Source organism: Zonotrichia leucophrys, chromosome 2 (assembly GCF_028769735.1).
Source record: "Zonotrichia leucophrys gambelii isolate GWCS_2022_RI chromosome 2, RI_Zleu_2.0, whole genome shotgun sequence".
Lineage (NCBI taxonomy): Eukaryota > Metazoa > Chordata > Aves > Passeriformes > Passerellidae > Zonotrichia > Zonotrichia leucophrys.
In genome coordinates this window covers 76,254,903-76,276,995 of record NC_088171.1, presented here as the reverse complement: position 1 = coordinate 76,276,995, position 22,093 = coordinate 76,254,903, and the positions used below count along the sequence as shown (strand labels likewise).

The following is a 22,093-nucleotide window of genomic DNA, read 5'->3' as shown; positions in this document are numbered from 1 at the left end:
GGTAATAAATACACTTAACCACAAGTATGGAATATTCTATTGTTGTGTATGAAAAAAAAAAAAAAAAGGAAGCACAGAGGAGGCTTAGGACAAAGAGAACTGAATTCTATCAAAAATCTGCTCTTGATGATGAAATATTAATTTTTAATAGTTCCTACTTACTGCATTTTCCAACTGGCAGTGCATATGGAGGAGTATGCAGCTGCTCAGCCTGACAGCTCCAGATGGACCCATTTTTGAGTCATCTGCATGGAGGGAAAAAGGTGACCAGAAGGGTGTTTTTAAATGAAACTAAGTCTACAAATTCCCATTAGAAGGAAACAGAACACTCAAACCTTTAGTCAGAGAAGAAGGGGGGTGTTAAGAGGTCAAAGAGTTTGTATCTCATCGACAAATTACTTCCTGTGAGTATAGTGGCTTCCATTTTATGTCATTAAAAGTAGAATCAGAGTCAGTGACTTGACATCATCTTGTTCTTTAATGCATCCATGGATAATTTACCATTTCCCAGGTCAGGAGGTTGAAGCCAGGACTTCCATTATTAGAATGGATATAATGCAAGGATGGATCAATGGTCAGAGGCAAGAAAAGTTAAGCACCAGCATTCTAAATTTTCTTAGAATTAAAGCTTCACTTTTTCTAAAGCTTATCCTAATACACATGTCCAGAACTCTTTCCTTCCCAGACCCTTGTAAAGTGTTCAGCTAATAATTTGGTTTTTTTACAAAATTTACACCTACAAGTAAGCCTGAGCTGTCTATAAAACATAACTGTGCCTTCCAAAATGACCCATGGTTCAGATTTCTTTCTACTGAACAAGTTGATCATTGGTGTATATGTAAATGCCTGGCTCAGAAAATAATAACTGGTAAAATGTGAAACTCCCTGTGTCAATTTCTCCTACTGAGTGCTTTAATCAATAAATTCTAAATGAAAAGTGCCCTTCCCATCTTTGAAATTCATGAATTCAGTAATTGTGAACTCATTCTAGTGTACTAAAGCAACATCAGTGACTGAGATGTAGTGTGGTTTCCTGCATGAGTATCTTATAACGAGCTACTTGGAACACTATCACAAGTTTGGAAGTAGGACATGGCTATTTGCCATTTGGGACTCTTCAACCCTAAATAAAAACTGTGTTCACCTTAGTACTTAATAATATTCATTACCAAAATAGCAAACACAAAGTCAAAATTTTCAAAATGAAATGCCTCTAAGTCAAAATATATTACAATCCATGTAATATAAAAAATAACTCTTTCATTCTATGATCTGAACTAAAATGGTTTTTGCATGGTTTTAGGTAGAAGACTTCTCAAGCAAGAGAAATTGTACTTTCTGGACAGAGATTAGAATAACTTCTTCACCATGACATTATTTATGAAACATCACACCTAACTGTATGTGAAATGAAAGACTAAATTGCAGTGCCTTTTAAAATGAAGTGCAAAACCGTGGATTCAAATAGAGACATAAACTACTTACGTAGCACTACTACTGTGAGCTATTTATGGCATAAAAATGCAAAATGTTTCATTCCCTTACCTGTTTTACCACTTGAGTCATAGGCACATCCACCCATTGGTGCCACATACCTTTTTCAGTTTAATGACTCCTTCCTGGGTGTACTCATCTGTCGTGATGTCAAACAAGTTTCCTCCATCTCCTGGAACTATGTTGTACTCAATTTCTGCATTTTTCCCAAAATCAGGGTCCACAGCTCTGATCCGTCCAATAGCAGAACCAACGTGAGAGGTCTCAGGTACTTTTAAATGGAAGATACCTGTGACAAAGTGGTAGACAGTCATTCTTGGGATTTCTTGGTAATTAAAACAGATATTTCTGATTAAAATCATAGAGCCTGGGGGAAAAAAAAAAGACCTAAGTAATCAAATTAAAATGAGGAGATGAAAACACCAAACGTTTTGAAAAATATATTCCTGTTTTATCTATTGACTTCCCCTAGATTCTAGATTTTTTCCATTGTACCTGTAAAGACATTAGCATTTATATCTCTTGAGATATCTGTCTATATTTCTATCTCTAACTTTTCACATGTGATTGGCTCTCTTGAATTAAATTGTACTTACAGACAGTAGTACAATTAGATAGTACATGTTTTTAAACACTTTCCTCCGTTTGTTTTTCTTCTTGTTTTTATTTTGTTTTGTGGTGGTTTTTTTTAGCAAATATATTTATGACTTTCACATTGATTGAAAGGAAGAATTCAGTGGAAAAAGTTTTCATCCATTTCTTTAAAATTCAATACTATAAATAAGTGTGCAACTCCTTTTGGAAGAAGATATAGAGTATTGTTCAGGCATGAGCCACCAGAGGGTGCTCTTACAAAAATTTCGGAGCTAAACAATTTTTAGCTTAGAACACTCTTGCTTTCAGATTATTTACTACAAGCTATAATAAAAAAATGAAAACAAACCACAAAAAATATTACACACTTTTAAAATAAGTATTGCTGCTGACATGTAAGGAGAAAATGGTTTCATTCAGGTGAACAACCATGTTGGAAAATGCTAGACATAATAGAGCTAAATGTAAAAGTCCAAAGTGCTTTGAGGCAGCCTTGATTTCAGCAGTAGCAGCAGGCCTGGGCTTGTAGCATGGTGCCCTGACCTATTTCACTGCTCCTGAAGTATCTGTATTCCTTGTTTAGCTGCACCTCTCGCTGGAGTTTGTGAGAAACAACTGCTCACTTTGAAAATTTAAAAAAGGTTTATTAAACCTTAACAAAAATGCAACAAAGAACTACATAAGGAAAAAGCTTCAGCCCTGGGAACTGCCCCTTGTGCATACCACATGGCCAGTTCATCTTCAAGATGGATGCTCAGTCTTTTATACCCATGGCGGGTTGCATTCAGGGTTGCAGCCCTGGCCCTCCCTAAGGCCTGTCAGTCAGCTCTTCTTTGCCATTTACGGGTGGAGAATGCTTTCTTATAGCTTGATTGGAGGTCAGGTGTTGCCATGCTGCACCCCCTAAGCAACCCCCTAAGCTTTTCCATTCCCAGGTGCCCCATGCAAGGGACACATGTGCACGCCTCCTTTCTACCTGTCCTAGACAACCCCGGCTGTCCGATCGTCACAACACAGGGGGTGAAAAGGGAACTATGGGGAGAACAGAGGACATCTAAACTACAACAACATAACTATACATCCATAAAGCTTTTATTAATATTCACACCATAGTTATCTTTTAATTGTGAGAGCCAATCATCTCATTATCCATCTAAAACAAGTTGTTACTTTGCTCAGCTGCCAGTGAGCACCTCCATGGTCAGTGTTTACAGTGGGCAGGCAGAGTTCACCTTTCTTCATGCAGCAGTCTCTGCTGTCAAAACTGCTGGCTACATTTGGAGCTGGTTTTGAGCCCAGGATGTTTGTTTCACTTCATCCTGTCTCTCAGCAAAACTAGCCCCGTCATTTTATTTCCCTCGGTCCATCTTGTTTTCCTGGGTCAATGTTCCACAGCTCCCACAGAGCAGCCCCTTCCGAAAACATAGGCAGTGGCCGCTCGGTTCTGCTGCATGTGACGTGTGGGGGGAAATTTGCACCTCTTTTTCAACAGCATAGCAGGACAGGCTCCTGTGACTCTTGGGAGGCACATTAGGGGGATGTCTCAGAGATTTCCACCCAGCAGGGGTTCAGCCACACATCACAAAATGAGGCTTTGAAAAGCTGTATATTATGTAACAGCAGGACAGATGACTTTCACATTCAGCTGCTGAATTAAACAGCAGACAATGTTCCCTGTCGTTATCTCCTTACAATGCATGCATGCTGTGGCAGCTTTTCAGCTTCACAATATTTTCAGGTGAGGAACAAAATGACATTAGCACTGCTGGATTAGGAGCAGGCTTACTGTTTTGTGAGCTAGTAATTTGAGCTATGGTACCTCTATAATTGTCTGTTTGATTGCATCTGAAAAAATCCTTTCTGTTTGCTTCCACCCTCTGGCCAACAGTATGCAAAGTATACCAGAAGGCAAAATTTTGCCTTTTTTCTTAGAGAAAATCCCCATGAGTAAAGTCAGCTTGTGCCAGCATTTACTTCTGGACATCTCAGTGTATAGGTTTGTACTACCCATTGACTGAACTATTAAAGACTGAGCAATTATCATTTCACTAATTTTCTTTCCAAAGAAACATACTAAAGGAAGTGTTCTTAGTGTTCTTCTAACAGCAGGAAAGGATTATTATGACACAAAATGGTGTCATGACAAGATATTCTCAGGTATGTCTCAGATGTACTTCAGTGATTCTGACTAAAGAATAAAATTTTGACATGCTATTCATGATACAGTCAGAAATCCTCCTATTATTTAAAGCCATTTACAAACACGTGTATTAATGGGTTTCTGCAATGCAAATTATGAAGAAAAGAGACCCAAAAGGCCTTTATCTGCACTTGAATCCTATATTAAGTTTCCACAACATAGTCCTAGCCCTGATGTCCAAGTCTTTTACAGGCTCTTATATCGGATTACAGAAATCATTGCTGCAGTCATTGCTGTTTACAGCCACAATTTTAGTGAAAATTAAATGGAAGAGTGTATGATCATAGATTTTTCCATCTTTGACAGCTTGATCTCTTTTTAGTGATCTGAAGATCACTCAGATTCATTAAAAGAGACATTTCCCTATAAAATATTGCACCTGGCTGAACTGCATATGGGACTTAGATGGAGTCAAAGAAAGACTAAATTACTAATTTCTCATTGTTTAGGTTTTTATCAGTTATTTTCAATGACTTGGCATTTCATCATTTCCAGAAATTCAACAACAATAAAGATGGGGTCATCCAGACTAATTTGGAACTCTGAAGCAGTCTTCAACCTTGCAAGAGTCATATTCCTGAAGACATAGTATGTAATTACAGTGCCCTTGTCCTCCTGTGATATTATCTTCACAGCACATGGAAGCTGTTAACTGTTCTACTGTGACAACTTACTTTCAAAATAAAATAAATGAAAACAAATCATGTATATTGCTGCCAGCTTGCAGGAAAAACTTTGACAGAATATAATATATAGCATGAAAGCCTCATTCCCTTCCTCCCCACCCTCAAATAATAGAATCCTAGAATCACCAAATATGTTGAGCTGGAAGATACCCAACAGGAACACTGACTGCAACTCCTGACCCTGCACGGGGGTCCCTGAGAGCCACACCATGTGCCTGAATGTGTTGTCCAAATGCTTCTTGAACTCAGAAAGGCTCAGTCTTTGTAGGCAGGACATTTGAAATGATCAATATATGCTATACATCAAATGAGATAGAAAGACAGCTTTGTAGATTTTCATTTTTCTGTTTCCAGCAGACATTACTTCTTGCTGTGGACTTGCTGTGACAGTTTAGCATTATTCACTTTTTATTGTCCATTTTGCCTGTATACGCTACTGCCTCCATTTGCTATAGAGATATATTGAAACAGGCCTGAGTAATAGCCTTTTACTCCCAAAGGTCCTGAAAACCTTGTTCTCTTCAGCTTCCAGGAATGATGGAACAAGCACTTCAGACAAACTTATGCAGCAGCTGGTTATGCTGCTCAAACAGTTCTGTCAAATTTTGTTGATGTGACTTCTCTGCCAACAAAAATCTTTCTTCTACTTGCATAAATCTCTTTTAAATGTGTTTTCTGAGTTTGTTCCTGTCTTTTGGGATGTACTAAAGGAGAAAGCCCTGATTTTCCTCATACTGCAGTAAAAACTGGACTCTGAAACTAGCTCCTCACTTTGTTGATTTTAGTAACATATATTGCATGCAAGACAGGATATTTTCATGTAAAGGAAAGCTGGTAGCAATAAATATTGTTTTATTGCTTGGTTAGGAAATTTTTTTTCATGTTGAGTGGCATCAGTGAGGATGATAAAAATAAATGAGTGATGATGCTGTTGAAGCTTTTAAGCTGAAATAACTGACAGGGCTAATTGCTTCGTCCCAAAATCATTCAGGAAAATGAGGCAGAGGTTAGCTAAGAATTCATACACACTGCCTCTGAGTTTCTAAAACAAAGATGGTTCCAAAGCACACAGTGAGAAGAAATAAGAGCTGAGTAAGTGACAGGTAATCAGTCATATTGACTGAAATGCAGCACACATTTACAGTTCCTCTGACGTGATTAGATTAGTTTTAGTTTTTAAGGCTCAAAATCTGTTCTGGGGGTTTGATTTTTACTTACGAAGATGTTAGTGCTTTTTTGTTTGTTTTTAACGTAAAAAGAGGTTTTTTTGCTGTTGTTTCTCCACTCTTGAAGTTTACACCATCATTTACCAGAAAGCTTTTCAGGTCGGATAGGAATAGCACATAAAAACCATTATTACTTCTTATCAGCAAAACAACCATTAAGAAATAACCCATGTTGGCTTCCAAGGACTTAAGCTAAATGCATAATGGCCTTCAATCAAACAGCTGTAAATGATATTCGAATGTTTTTTCCTAATCTATCTCCACACTTGTACTGTGCAAGATTATCCTCTCCTGATTTTTCTTTGTCTCTACTTCTTTCAGCTTTCTGGCAGTTGCCAAGTTATTGCATTGCAGTGGAGCACAATAGCATGATTCTTAAAGGCAAAAACACTGGAGTAAAATAATTAATCTCTCTTTCTTCTAAATCTTTAATGTTTCTTCAGGAGAAAAACAAAACACCAAAACAAACAAAATAGAAATAAACAAACAAAATCACAAAATAAAACAAACAAAACAATCAGACAAGCAAAAAGGAGCAAAAAGGAAAAAAAAAACCAACAAAAAACCTCCACAAACAACAAAAACTACAAAAAAGAAAACAACAATACAAAAACCAAACAACAAAACCCAAACCCAACAGACAGTGTATTGTAATATTACTTTTTTAAATTAAATTATCAAGGCATTTTAATTTTTATCCTGATCCAGGCTGTAAAGAGACTGATTTATGTCTGTTTAAGAAAAATCATATGGCAACAGTTCATATTTTCTCACTGGTGTTTTAGCTACAATATAATAGGCAAAGGAAAGTATAATATAAATATATAACCATACACTCAATATGTAAAACCTTCTACATCAGCTACAGCTAATCCTAATAAATAGCAGCATCTGATGCATATGGTCCTAAAACTAGGGAGATGTGTTTTAGCACAGCAGTGAGATGCATTCATTCCTTTCCTGGATGTGGCTTTGTGCCCTGCAGAGGGGCTGGGACATTGTGTGGGGAAAAAAAGCCAGGCTGTGTCACCGTGTGTCTGATGCAGGTCACACATGATCTGGGATGGGCTTGTAAAACTCCAGTTATGGAAAAGATCCTTACAGTCTTTAACCCACTTCTCTGAGTAAGGGTTTATGGCCTCATTAGATATAACATAACCGTGCTTAAAAATGTCTGGTTCTCTTCTGTGGATTCCAAAGTCCACACCTAGAAAAATGCACCTCCCCATGTTCCAGAGATTGTGTATGTTCAAGGGTCACCAGTACTTCAAGGGAAAATGAGCAGAAAGAAAAAACATTTTGAGCTTGATCCTACCCTAGTTTAGGATTATCCCCATGATGGTGCTTCTCCAGAGCTGGCAGCTCCTGAGCCAGCCCTATCTGGCTCCTGAGCCAGCCCTCTATCACCTCCTGAGGTGAGTTAGCAGACTGTGTTTTTGACGCTATCTTCCTTCCACCTTCCCAAAGGAAAAAATATTTTAATTATACTGGTATAATTTTTATATACTGAAATATTCAGTATTAACATTTGCCTTTTTTTTTTCCTACTGATAAGGCATTATTGTCATATAGCTTTCTAAAAATAGACCTATGCACTCCAGAGAGTAATTCCACAGACATGAACCCTTGTTGGAGCAAGGGTTCAGGAAATGGGAAATTCCAGTTCATTTTCACTATCTCAAGATAGTCAAGCCCACAGCTTTTGCCTTCAAAGTGTGCTGGTTGTTGCATAAAGAATACTTTTTGCAACAGAGAGTACTCTGCTTACAACATAATGTAGAAATAATTATAGAAGCAGTTGTTTTGAGCCATGCACACTCACATATGTGTCCTAATATTGAGGCAAGGATAACTTAATCTTCTTTAAAGATCTTAAAATCATCTTTGTATGGTAGCATAGTTTTACCAAGAGGGGAAGAAAATACTAGGTTCTGTAAATTCCTCAAGTTTATAAAGAAGAGTTTCTTCTAGACAATATGGAGTTTCCATGTTCCAGCAGGCTGAGGAGAAATAATCAATTCCTCAGTAACTGCTTTAATCCTGATGTTATTGTTGTATACGAAAGACGCCACCTTTATCACTTCATCTTTTTGTGAAAAATTTGGCTTTGCCAGTGCATTCACATGTTAGTGTAGCTTTCTGTAACTCTGAAGGCTTTTGTGGAAAACCAGTTCCACATGATCAGCTTCATAATGTATCATAACCAATGAAGAATTGTTCTGCTAATATCCAGTCTACTAATTAGAAATTACTACCAAAAAAAAAAAAATCCAGTGAGAGAAATACTTTTTGGAGGGTATAGTCTAAAAGCTTGAATCAATTATTTTGTATCTAAATTACATAGTAGTTATAATGAATTATCAAGGTGTAGCATGGTCTTATAGATAGAAAAAAGTTTTCAGGAGAAGATGTCTTTCCTTTTTCAGAATTCCAGGCAGCATGTAATTGACATTTATCAGGTAGGTTAGTTGGTAATATTCCGGTGATCACACCATCACCATGAAGTAAATCAATACGCTTGTTCCCTCTATAAAATTTAAATTGAAGGATACATGTGAAACATTAACATGATAAAAAGTACATTTTTCAAGGATGGGACATAGAGTTTGTAATGCTCTGCTTGACATCCCTGCTTCTTAAATATCTTGCCGGCACCTTTTCATATTATCTTTATCACTCTTGCACAAGATATAATAACACAACTTTTACTACAATTCATTCTCTCTTAAGAATATGGTCAAACCATTTACTTTAGGATCTAAGCAAGGTGCTCTAAATCATCTGCACTGGAAGAATAATTTTTCTCTCCATTGACTAAGGAAATTAGGTTCTATTCTTAAGTCCTCCAAGTCAAACCTCAGCTGTATACCTAAAATCACCTAAACAAAGCATGCTCAACATCTGTATTACTCATAAAACTCCTTGTGAAGACTTTATTTTTACACACTCATTAAGTAGATTCCATGCATTTTTTTTCCCCTGAACTCCATATTACTTTTCTTCCCGATGAGGGCACAGGATGAGGCCAAAAATTATTACTTCTAAAGATGAAATTGTGAAATTATCAAGTACATATTTATAATAGTTTACTGTACTTTGTTTCAAGTTTTGGTTTACTCTCTGCAGTTTCCTTAATTGCTTGTGATTTAGTGTGTGATATAGATAGGAAAATAATAATATAATGGGATAGCAATTGTGTATTCTGCATTTGTCTTATACTTTCATAGCAAGTACACTCAGCTTTTCACAAGTGATGCTTATGTTTTACAATTTAAGTCTTTTAAGTAAGCTCTCCTTATAAATACTGCTCATTTTGCAATAAAATGCAAAAGTCATGAATGCTTAATTACAGGTCTTTCACTTGTGAGCACTGGACAATCACATTTATAAATTCAACAAATTTTCCATAGAAGACACCAAGAATAAAATAATTGTCATGAATTCAAGACAAAACTTAAAAAATATATTCTAGAACATTTCTGTTATTTTCTTTTTATTTTACAGCTTTCTGCCTGCAAATATACTGAAGACATATTTTGGATTCACGGAAGACAATTACAAACTGCTTGGTATCTTCAGCTCAGCTCCTACTGCTGTCATTAGGAACGTGTGGATTGTTGCAAGCACTTGGGCATCCCATTTAATGCTTTTACAAGGAGTGGAGCACTGCTGAAATTCTGCATACAACTGCAGTTCTTTGATATTCTTGAAAATCATGAGCCTAAACTGTTGTGATTATAATTAGATAATTACATATGGTCTGCTTCACTTTATGTTGCCCTGTCGTCTCTAAATTTTCAGAAAGTAACCTCACCACGGTTGGAAGCAGAAAGGATATGTTGATTTCTTACTTAGATGGAAGACCTCAGGGAAAAAGGAAGATGCTGCCAGAACTGATAGTGACACAGCAAGTGGCACTGTTGTCAGTGAGTCACTTTGGAACCAAATCTCAAAGCATTGCAAGGCAACCCCATGCTGTTAAATCTGTAGCCTTAGCTCCTTTTCAATATCAGAGTAGGCGGAGATGCATGGGGCTTTCAAGACATACCAAGGTTACTGAGAGTAATTTCATGCATCCAATCTAAATACTATCTGTGTTTTGAATGAATAATTTCTTCATCACTCCCCACAGAAAACACATTGTGGTGGAATGAATGACATGATTCCTGCCAAAGGTTGTTGAATTTCTATGAACTGTATTTATTTGTACCTTCTCTACATAAGGTAGCAGATGTAAAATACCATTATTAATGATAATAATCTACTATGATGATAATTATAGTGTTTAAAACAATTTACCTAATCTTTCCATTAATGATCAATTACTGCTTAGAGATGATGATAGGAGGGAAATGAATTAACAACAGAATGATATGACAAACAGATAATATTTAACTTCTAATCACTATTGTGCTCATTTGTATTTCTTGAACTATTGTTTACAGTGCAATCAGAGCGTGGTGCTTCAGCCAGTGAAAAATTACCTATATTTTTCATTGGCTATGGAGTAGTTTAAAGAAGCAGCTATATTTGGGCTTTTGCTCTGCTTTGGAGCTAAAGGTTCAGTCTCTATCAGCTTAGACCTTTAAACAGGTTTTTTGTTTCATTCAACGTGTACTCCAAACAGTCCTCAGATAACCTTTGCTACTTACGCATTCTTGAGAAAGTTAAAAAATAATATAAGTGCAGCAGACAAAGAATTTGCTAAACACTTAGTGTTTTGAGAATCTGTAGTAATTGAATATCTCCCCCTCCAGTTTATTTCTCAGTTTTCTTCCAATTAGCATGCTTTGGCTGGGAATTCAGTTATTCAGTCTGAATAAAATGATTCACTCTTCAAGATGCTTTATGATTAAGAACTTGCAACAATGACAGCTACAAAAAAGAGAAGAAGTTTCCAGAGAGTTTTTACTAAGGTTACATGTACCTTGGGGGGAAAACCAGCTCTTACTAAAAGTGCATGAAGAATTCTGATATGAACAGAAATAAGAAAAAAATTAAGAAAAAGTTGGCGTAAGTGTAAATAGAAATTTTTATAGAGGTTAAATTTTAACTCCTTTATGTTGGACTCACACAAATAATTATAGAAGGCTACTTAACTGTGGGGTACTGTGACTCAAAGAGAGCTGCATGGCCTGGATTACAAAGCATAGGCTCAAAACTGTTACAAATATCCAAAGAAATTTTATGTACCAGTCATACTCTGTGGCCCAGAAGCCAGCCAATATAAATGGCCTAATTCCATGTTATTAAATTCTTTTACCCACACCAAAATAGGTCAATTTCATGGAAAGTGACTGTAGAAAATAGCTCCTGACCTGTACTAATTTCTCCAAATGCCCTAAATTTCTCTGAGAAAGCTTTACTTGGTGTTGGTCAAAATTGTGCCCTGGACTGTTCAAAGACTAACAGTACAGACAACATAAAACTTCAGGGACTTTCCCAGATATTCTCATGTCCATCTTTTGCTTTTAAAAGCAAAATGTAATAAGCCATTATATGTCTTCTTTTAGTCTATGTAAAAATGCCCATAGTTTCACTGATTAAATGGTGGTGAAGGGAAAAGAAAAACACAGAGGTTTTTTTATGTCAAATATGTAAGTCAAGTGAGTGAAATAGAAACAGCAGGCCAGGGTCACTGAGCTGTGTGATAGGGTGGTGGCCAAAACAAGTAACATGAAGATGTAAAGAGTTTATCTGGGATGGTGAAGACTCATGATTTCAGTATAGCAAATATAGAGAAATGCAGAGCTGGGAGTGACTCAGCAAAGTATAAATTCTTTTTGCAGTGCTACCATTGGGAAAGAAAAAAAAACTACTTGTGGAGTTGAAGGAGGACATGGCCACAATCTAGTTATACAATGAAAATGAGATCAAGGATAATTATGTGTCTCTCACACAGGAGAGTGGAGACAAGGGTGTGTGTTGAAAGTAAAGATACACAGGATGAGGAGGAAAGAGAGGCCAAAGAAGGATGAAACAGGTGAGGAACAAATGCAAATAGTACAGAGGTGTGAGACTTAGAAGGAACCTGGATTAAAGAGGAGCTACCTTTGGTTCTCCTCTGATTCCTGTAAGAGCCCTGTGAAAATACTGGCCAGCTGGTATTTAATATCGTACTGATTTGACTGTAGTTTTACTGATGCTGAAGCAGCAGTGAGTCAAAGGTATTGCAATCCAAAATGTGTGCTGTTTTCCTGATTTGCTTGTGATTGTATGAGCCCATTTCTGGAGCCTTTGCATTCCTATCTTCTATCACTCTTTGAAATGATTGGTTAAAGTACATGTTTAACTCAAAAATTATGCTTTAATCTACTCAAAACTCACAGGTAAGTGAAAATCAGAATTGCATAAAATTTTCTGACATTAAACAATGTAAGCTTGATTAACAGGATCAAGCTGGTGTTTTTTTCCTTTTATGTCTTACGGCATAGACATTAGAAAATTAAAGATAGAGAAAACTAAGGATTTGACCTTCTCTCCTCTTCTGATTCAAAGCAGGTTCTGGCTCAGTCTCACAACTAATCTCTGCCTGCAGGCTAGTCTGCAATGAATCTGTCCACCTGTCCTGTGCAGGTATCTCCCAATTGGTATAACGTAAGTAATTAGTTGCTGGAACTGAATTAGGGCACCTTGTCTGCCAGGCAAATTCTTTAATCAATGAAAGATGGACTCATTTTCATTCTCAGATGCAAGTGCTGTATATAAAGCACAACTTTTAGCAAAAATACTGAGAGAAGCCATGTTTCACCATCTAAATTACAGGGAGTAGAACAATTTACCAGAAACTCATGCAAACTTGTTAAAGTGTTTAATTAGGCAGATCTGAACCTTAATCCTGAGTAAATTTTCTAGCTAAAGAAAAGTAACTAAGTTTGCTACTTCTATATTGTCCAAGAAGGATGGAATAAATCTCCCTCACTTATTTTTAAATCAAATCTATGCTTTCATTATTTAATTTTTTTAGATTAGTGAACAGAATAATTTATTAATCACATGATCTTTTTCTATAAATTTCTAAAGCGTTACTGGTTTTATTTGTGTTGCATTCTTCTGAAATCTTTAAAAGTAGATACCATTGTCTTTCATATGCCACTCATCCAAAGCAATGGATTCAAATATTTTCCTTTTTATCTCTTGTGGACCAGAAGACCTCTTCCTTGCACTCTGCTTCTAAACCAGTTTTTCAATGTAATCTGAGCTAGACTTGTTCAAAGTCACTTGAATGGAATCAGACACATTTAATTTACTGAGTTAAAAACTGACCAGCTTTAATGTAGTAAAACTTGGGACAATTAATGCATGTGCAATTTCTGTGATGCAATAAGCTTCCAATAACATATAAATAAGTAACTATGATAAGAATTTTAAGTCTAAAAAGTGTGTATGCATATGTTCGTATAGGCAGGCTATTTCTGGTTCAGCACTTGGTTGTTCTTTCTTTCTTTCTAAATATTTCTATAGATTGTAGTATTTGACGGTAAGCCTATTAAAATAAACTACAAACCAGTAAATAATCACAGAAAAAAAGATGCAATCTAAAGGGTAATAATATGCAAAGCCTATTCCTAACATATATTACATACTGTGTCTATATAATAGGCCATCCAGTTAATAGATCATTCAAGTGCCATGCCAAGGTTAAATAACTAAGAGAATAAAGGGCTTGTTTATGTTTGCAAAAGTCCTTTTCACCTACACTGAAATTCCTGGAATTGCCTAAATGAAAGGTGTTTTTCTGTTTGTTTCTGAATTGTCTATTTTATGAACTTTTTTCTCTAAGATTATTGTTTCCTCTGCTGTCTCCAATAGAAGATTTAATATATTCTATGGAATACACTGTACTGGCCATTGGTAAAATCCAATCCAATTACCTGCAAACTCCTATAGTATGGAATGATACTCAAGGTTGTAGGAATGAGCCTTGTTTAGTTTTAGGTGTCACCACCAGAAAGATGAATAGTTGTGTTTCTGTTTCCAAACATGTTAGCATTTCTGGAAATTTGCCCCGTTCTTTTATGCAAACTATCTTGATGGATTTCACTGAGTTGCTCTTGGAAAGGCCAATGACAGCAAAAAAAAATGGCCCTTGTGATGTCTAGGCCTTGCTCTACAGCTGTCTGAATATTTTAAATGTGGTTGCACGCCCACCCTGAGATATTGGTTTCTGGCCATCAGAGATGCATTTTTTTTTAAAGCAAAGACATGCACAAGTAGACAAAATTCAAATATTGGGTTCAAACCTTAATTAATTTCTCTTCTACTAGAAAAAGCTTTTAAACATTCTCTCACAAAATTGACTTCTCTTAGCTGTAAATGATATGATAAAAAATAATTTTAGCTAAATAGTTCTTTTAAGTTGCAGAAAAGCAAATTCGGGAGGTGACACATTAAAAAAGTACACACCCTAAAAAGAAACCAAACTTATTACTGACTTCAAAAGACACTTGAAATATTTTATATGCTAATATCAGAATAAATAGTGTATAAACTTTAAAATTCAACTGCATTTTTTTGTCAGGGCCTTATTCTCTAATAGCATATTTTTGTCATATTAAAATAAAAAGACATATTATTCCTTTGACTAAAATAATTCTCATGTGCTTTTATTGCTCAGCATATAAGAGTTTATATCTCTAAATTGTTTTCACACTCACTCTGTCAGCAGTGAACAAAAGAAAGAGACTGGGAAACTGAAGCATTATAAATTTACAAAGTATGAATCCACCACTTCACTTAATTAGTTTGATTCCATAAAGCATAATTTATAGCAACTTATTATGCAGCTTTTTGTCATTTAAATGTTGAAATAAATATAACCCATCCATTTTTTCTTGAAGCTTATTTTAAGAATTGGAAACAAGCCACTCTGCTGTCCTGGCAGCTGTCTCAGACTGATCCTCTGCTTGATGAGTTAAGGGTTAGCCCATTAGCTTTCAGGAATTATGTGCTTAAATACGTTTTTACTTAGCCAGCTATCATGTACATAAGTAGCTGAGAGAGAAAAGCCATCAGTTCCCTTGTGGACCAGGATGCATGCCTACATGTACACAGCTTTTGTCCACTCCTCTCTGCTCAAAGGTACTGTTGTGTTATAACAAATTTTTTTCAGTTACTCAAACATTTTGTTATGATAGGAAAAGTACTTACCTTTTCAGCCATTGCCTTATTTTTTTCCTCTTGTTTTGGTAAAAATAAAACTTTGATATGAAATATTTATTTTAATATTTACAAAAAAAATCTATCTTTAACAATGAAAAATGCACGGCAATGCAGAAAGCTGCTGTACTAATGAGGAGCCAGGGAAGAAAGAAAATACTTCTGGAAATAAATTTTTACTAATAAAATCATTCAGATTAACTTTTTTATACTAGTTTTAAAGAAAATATCAGTTTATTGAAGTGTCAGTTTTCTGAAATGTGGGCCAACAGATACCTGCAGGTCAAACAACTCTGACAGAAATCTATGTTTAGAGGTTTCCTCTCTGTTACACTCCTCATTACTAGGAGACATGCAAGGTGGGAGTTCCCCACTGAATATGTTCAAAAGCACAGGTTCTAAATAAAAAATTCTGTGTTCAGCAGGCTAGTGAGTGGTTTTTCATCACTGGATGCTGATAACCCATCCAAACCTGCCTGTCTCCTTAAAGGACCCTCAATGAGATGAAGGTGTTTCGTGATACTTTTTTTTGCAAGCTTGTAATGTATTATTTATCAATGTAGCTCCTTCCAAATATTAATAATATATGTTCTTCTACTTCTGCTCTTCTGCTGTGAAATCTTTTTTTTTTTCCTCCAGCTTTACTAAGTTCAGAAAATAAATTTAAACTTTATCCTGTGAAATGTTAGGTGATCTATAGCATGACTTATTTGGCATAAGTCCTCTGCAAAACTGTGGTCCTGATTATGTGACACAAAAACATTAACCCTGCAGCAGTTTGTGTCCCTTTTTCCAGCCTGCACCTCCTGGCACTGTTGACCAACAAGGAGCAATGGGACACTGGAGGTCTCAGTCCCAGCAGCACCCAGGGGGTCCTGACCTCTTGCCAGGCCTGAACTTGGCACCTACACTGGATTTTAAAGGCTTATTTTTCACAAAACTAAAATTCTTCCCAAGTATCCTTTTAGCTATGGTAGTCAAGCAAATGGCACCCCCCATTTCCTGGTAGGTAATTGCTCCAAATCATTGCAATGCTTTCAAGGAAAAAACATGAAAAACACAGTTGCTGTTTTTGAAATATAATTAATACTCCACTTTTTCTCACTTATTTGTTTTGTTTAGCTGTAATTAGCCTGGTATCCCTGTGAATTTCAGGCACACCACATCATCTCATGCTGGATAAGCAAACAGGGCTGGCTAAGTAAATCCCCATTGATCAAGACTGTTGCCTGTAACACATGCAAAAAAAAAAAAAAAAAAACGCTTGACCAGTACACTGGAGTCTCCACACTGACATTTTAACTTGTAAGCCATTTTAAGTGTTTGTTATTTTTGATATCAACACAAACTTCCAATCTTATTCTCATTTGTTTTGTTGAGCATCACTGCTGTAATTTGTCTTTTTTGACGTTTGATATAATAGAAAGAAAAGGTTTTCAACCTTACAAGCATGCAAAGTACAGGACAAGCTTGGTCTTGGTCTCTTGTGAGTGATTTATTTTGCTTCTTCATAGCAACAACTGGGCAAAGATGTCATAACTGCAATTCATGCATTAAATGAGACCTGGAGGCTATTTTCTTCAAACAGGATGATATATTCCATGGTTTCCCTGTGTCATGAAAACCATCTGACATTATGCAAAAAATTGTGCTTTTTTGCACACCACAGTAGATGAAATCATACAACAAAATATAAAATACTGAGGCCCCTAACAACAAAGGAAGTAAAATATACAACCAAAAACCAGAATGGGAGTGAGCACTGGGGACATGAAGCTTGCCAATGAACTGAGTTTTCAGTCCCCAGACATTTTCATTGTTTCCTGTTGTACCCATGGCACCCTTCAAACAACAGAGGTTCCAGCTGAAAGGAAGGAGCAAACTGCAATTGTGGGCAGTTTAACAGGCACTGAGGATGAAGGCAGAAAGAATGATGGTACAAAGAGGCCCTCTGGGATGATTTGTTTATTGATCAGGTTTGGAGCATCCCACAAGTGCTTAGACAGCATGTCATGAAACTAAAGGAGATATCATGTGAGTTCTGATAAAATAAAAAAGTCTTAGGACTGAAGTTCAGGCTAGCAAATGAAACCTGAAGATAAGGACGTTCATAGTAGCATAGTTTGAACTAGTCTCTCCATGTACAATCAGGAGAAAAAGACTGAAAAGTAGAGCTTTAAACAAATGCCTGGCTGAGAAAAAGGGGTGAGGAGAAGTGAGTCACAATATTAGAATGTTGGAGCACTTGTTAAAGAATAGGAGAAATTGTGAAATTCATTTTGGCCATGAGAAAAATAGCCTTATGAAAGCTTACAAACTTTTCTATCATCATTGTGATACCTAGTGAAAGGTTCAGGAGAATTTTAAAGTGTTGGAAAGCACAACACTAGGAAAAAAAAATGCACAAGTATGCAGTTCAGACAAAGGGTGAAGTAATGAGAATTCTGCATTCTTCACTGGAGAATGCTACAAAAGGAGATGACAGCCCAGTAAGAAATGCAGAAGTGGTAGTTCATGCAGAATCAAACTAGGGACCATTAAGGGGAGAAAGAAAACCATAATATAAAGCCAAGGGTTAGAATGGGACCCAGTTACCTAGTATAGGCAACTTTGATGCTTAATGCTAAGGAAGAATATCAACATTATACCAGTGTTCAATATCTGTGGGAAAGAAGAAAATCAGTCAGGCAGCATAGTATCAAGGAGCAAAGTACGCAGGAAAGTCACAGCAGACTTTGTCCATGGAGGAATAATGATGGTTGTGAAAGGAATCTTTGTCAACTAAGACTTAAAAAAGAGGACAGTATTAACATTAGCTATTCAGGAAAAGTTCCCTAGTTATTCTACACTTTACAAAAAACTATAATTAGTTTAAATGCAAAACTTGTGCAGGAGCAATAAAAACTAGAATTACAAGATGGTTGTATTCAGTTAAATAAATAATAAGAAGAAAGTGGAAATAAATAAAACCGAGTCATATTACTATAGAAATTCTGAATGAGATAGCTGAGATTGTTAAATCACTACGGGTGGTGTGGATGCTATCTAGGGATATCATTTAGAAGACCCACAGCAAATGCACATATCCATTAAAAGGAAAATCTGTAAGGGCAAACAACATAGCTAATAAAAGAAAGAACACATCTTTCAAAAAAATGAAGTTGTGTCTCAGAGAGGACAATAGAAAGAACCATAAACCTGCTTTATCTATAAAACCACAATAAAGAAGATGAAAAATGAGTTTGAATAAATCTCAGCAAACAAGCTAATAATAATTGTCTTTTAAGATATCTGGAGGCAAAAGCCTGAGAGGAACTGTGCAAAGCCAGCCCAAAACTGAGATACAGAAGTGCTCAGAAAAGAAAATATCACAAATGTAAAACCTACTATGTTTTTTTCTTTATTGTTAGTGTAGAAAAACTTGGGATTTTTTTTCTACCCTAGAATTTTATAGGGGACTCAGGAGAAGGTTAAATTAGCTATAGAAGCAGTTGAGGAACAAACAGACACAACAGTAACAAATCATTTGGATTAGCTGTTACATGCCCAAGAGCCTGAAGAATGAAATAAGGGAACTATTATGATGTGCAATATTTTGCTTCAAACCACTGTGGCAAAAGAACACTTGGAGGTATAAAATAACGCTGATTTTTTTCCCCCAGAAGTTCTCCAGGGAGTCCAGGGGAGATAAGGATGGATATGACTGACATGTACAGGCAAAATAGTAGGCAAATCAGTAGGAACAGATTTACTCAATTCAGAGAAAATTTCCCATTCTGAAAAAAGAGAAATCAACATAGCTTCTCTAAATAAAGCTGATATTTTGTGTTGCTTTCTGAATTCTTTGAGGAGGTTAACATGAAGGCAATTATATAAAGATGGATTAAAAACAAATGAGGGGGAGCTCTTAGTTATATTATAAATAAATAAATAAATAAATATATATATATATATATATATGTGCTCTGACAGAGCATGTGGACTTTCAAATTTAACATAAATTTCAAAGCATTGGGGCAAATTGCTGCAAGAAAAATACATTAAGTGTTGTTAAATGCAAAGACACCATTAGAACTAAATACAATTAGATAGTAAGAAAGTCTTATGAAGTATTGCTTGGCCTGTTTTGTGGACACCATCTAGACATGAGTGTAAGAGACAGAAGGAATGACCAAATGGATCCTTCTCATGACATGACTTTTCTTACATGCCTGCAAAAGCGCAATTTATTTTCAGACTGAATAAAAGAAGTAGAATTTTTATGAGCAAAAACTTCACAGTTGCAGATGTGGTTTTCTACCTATGGAGTATTCATGATACATATAGTGGGATTTCAATTCATAGGGAAGAAGGAGATGCAAAGTAAAAAGCTGCCATGATCTTACTGCAGATTCATGCAATATATTCTAATATGAATTAGCCTTACTAACAAATTTTAGCAGTTAATAATTATAGTTATCAAGATATATGCTTGATTGGTTTCTGCATTTTGAAGGTACAGAATATACTAAACTTCAGTAAATTTATGGAGACAAGAATATGACAATCCTCCTAATCATACACAGACTATAAAACTCTTTAAATTAGCATACTTCTGAAAAGCTTCATTTAAACTAACTGATGTGAAACATAATAAATTATCAGTAAATTATCACTGTTTGGAGGCTGTAAGTGTTTTCAGGGACAGATATAACCTTCTGAGCCAAGACATATAAAAATCTGTTCCTGAATATAACAGTAATGCTTAGCATGAGCTAGCTCTGCCTTTGGTACCTGGAAGTCTCAGGTTATAACTTTTTGTAATTTGAAGGAGTTCATTCAGTTTCTCTTGACAAAATAGTATTTCCCAAATAAATTTTATAGTGCAAATGAAATTAACTCAGGCTCAGGTGGGTTTTGTGGAATGATGGTGTATATACTCTTAAACATTTAACTCAAACTTTCAAAGTCAGCTTTATATTATTTTTAGAAAACAGGATGTCTGATTTTTTCATCATATACTGTTCTTTTTCCAGGATCTCAGCTTCTTATCTACAGGGCTTTTCCAGATTAATACTTTTAGTCATACTTATTTGAAAATCAGTGCTTTGGAATATTACATACTCTTAGGAAATCTGGGTGGGTTGTCGTTGACATCCGTGAGAGTAATGTTTACAGTGGTAGTACCAGCTAGTCCTCCCAGCTGTCCTCCCATGTCCTTGGCTTGGATTAGAACTTGATATTGTTCTTTCACTTCTCTGTCCATGTTTGGCAAAGCTGTTCTTATTACACCTATGAGAAGAATGAAAAAGAAAAGGAGCAAATAAACAAAGGGCTGTGATTTTCTACTCTTACAAATTAATATTGGATTTCTTGAACCAGGTATAGAATTCTTCTGAATGGTTTGATGAGAGGAGGTCACATGAAAACACAAAAATCACTCAGGCTTTTCGAAAGTGTGTTTGTCAGCTATTCAACCACTCAAAATGACTGTTTTGCCTTTTCAATCAGATATGAATGGATGAAAGAGAATGATGCATTTTCACTAGAGATGTGAATGCTGTGATCATAGGTTTGCCACACCAGGGTTGAGGAGCACTGCCTTGTACAGAGTAAGGCAATGTAGAAAGAGGTGTCATTGCATTGCAGAGCCTGCATCTTCAATTGTTTCCAACCATTCACTTGACAATAAATGCAAGTTACTGTAGGCCAAGACAATGCTCCTCTGTAAAAAAGGAGGTCTTTATTAGAAGACTCTTCCTTTCCTAGAGAAAGTTTTCTTGATATAGCACAAATATGCAGTGAAAATTTGAGGAATTTCCTTTTAAAAAAGAAATTAAATATCACTGTAAGACATGACTTTTAGTCTTTAGTGATTTTGGATAACTGCTATCTAAGCAGATATGCCATAATCTCCCTTCAGATATGATAATATATAGAATTAAAGGAAGACTTGGAGAGAGAAAGAGAGAGAAAGGGAGAGGTACTACTATACACACAAATTAACCAATGAGATTATATAAAGCTAAAAGGTTTGGGGTACTAAAGGCTTTTGCTTGAAATGAAATGTGTAGGAGGAAATACATGTCTTTCTCAAAATTTTACAAATATAACTAGCATTGCAAAATGCTATTTATTCACCAACAGTTATCAGAAAATGTCCAGGTGCACATTGGTGCAGATAACAGGCAAAATTGAAAAATAAACCAACTGGAAGTATGGACTTCCTGGTTATTATTTATTTAGAAAGTATTATTTTCTAGTATTAAACAATTTGATGTCAAAAGCAGGTTTTACCAGGTATTAAAATGGGTATGGAATGGCAAGAAGCAAACTTTAAGGACAATTCTTATCTTTATAGCAGCTAACCACTGCTGCCTTAACAAGCCAGAATAGGAACCATTAGTTTATAATACTTTTTCAGAGTCTAGAAATGACGTTGACCTAAATCTGCTATTTCTGGAACCTATTAATAATTCCCATTGAATTGAACTCTGTAACAGTTTCTTTCCACCTGTAACATGATGATAATGACAATATTAGAAATCACCATTTTCCTGCCTCAGGATGGCATACTGCACACAGTTTTCTCCAAACTGAAATCTTTAATTATAAAACTGCAAAATTTGTTCATATTCATGAGATTCAGAAAAAAAATATTTTTGCAAATAGGATGAACTTTACAGGTTTCCTCTTGAATCTCTTAATCTCAATTATTGCTTAATTTGGCATTGTGGAGGCTATATGCTCTGCAG

General features: G+C 35.8%; 1 protein-coding gene across 8 annotated transcripts in view; it reads right to left on the bottom strand.

Moving 5' to 3' along the window:
- The window catches only part of CDH12 (cadherin 12), a 619,586-nt gene that overhangs the window by 48,738 nt on the left and 548,755 nt on the right, over positions 1-22,093 (bottom strand). For all 8 annotated transcript variants that reach the window (XM_064705457.1, XM_064705456.1, XM_064705459.1 and 5 more), the window contains 2 exons: positions 20,463-20,630; positions 1,596-1,783 (listed from right to left, as the gene is read on the bottom strand). In XM_064705457.1, the coding sequence (XP_064561527.1) occupies positions 1,596-1,783; positions 20,463-20,630 (356 nt within the window). The remainder of the gene's footprint in view (positions 1-1,595; positions 1,784-20,462; positions 20,631-22,093) is intronic.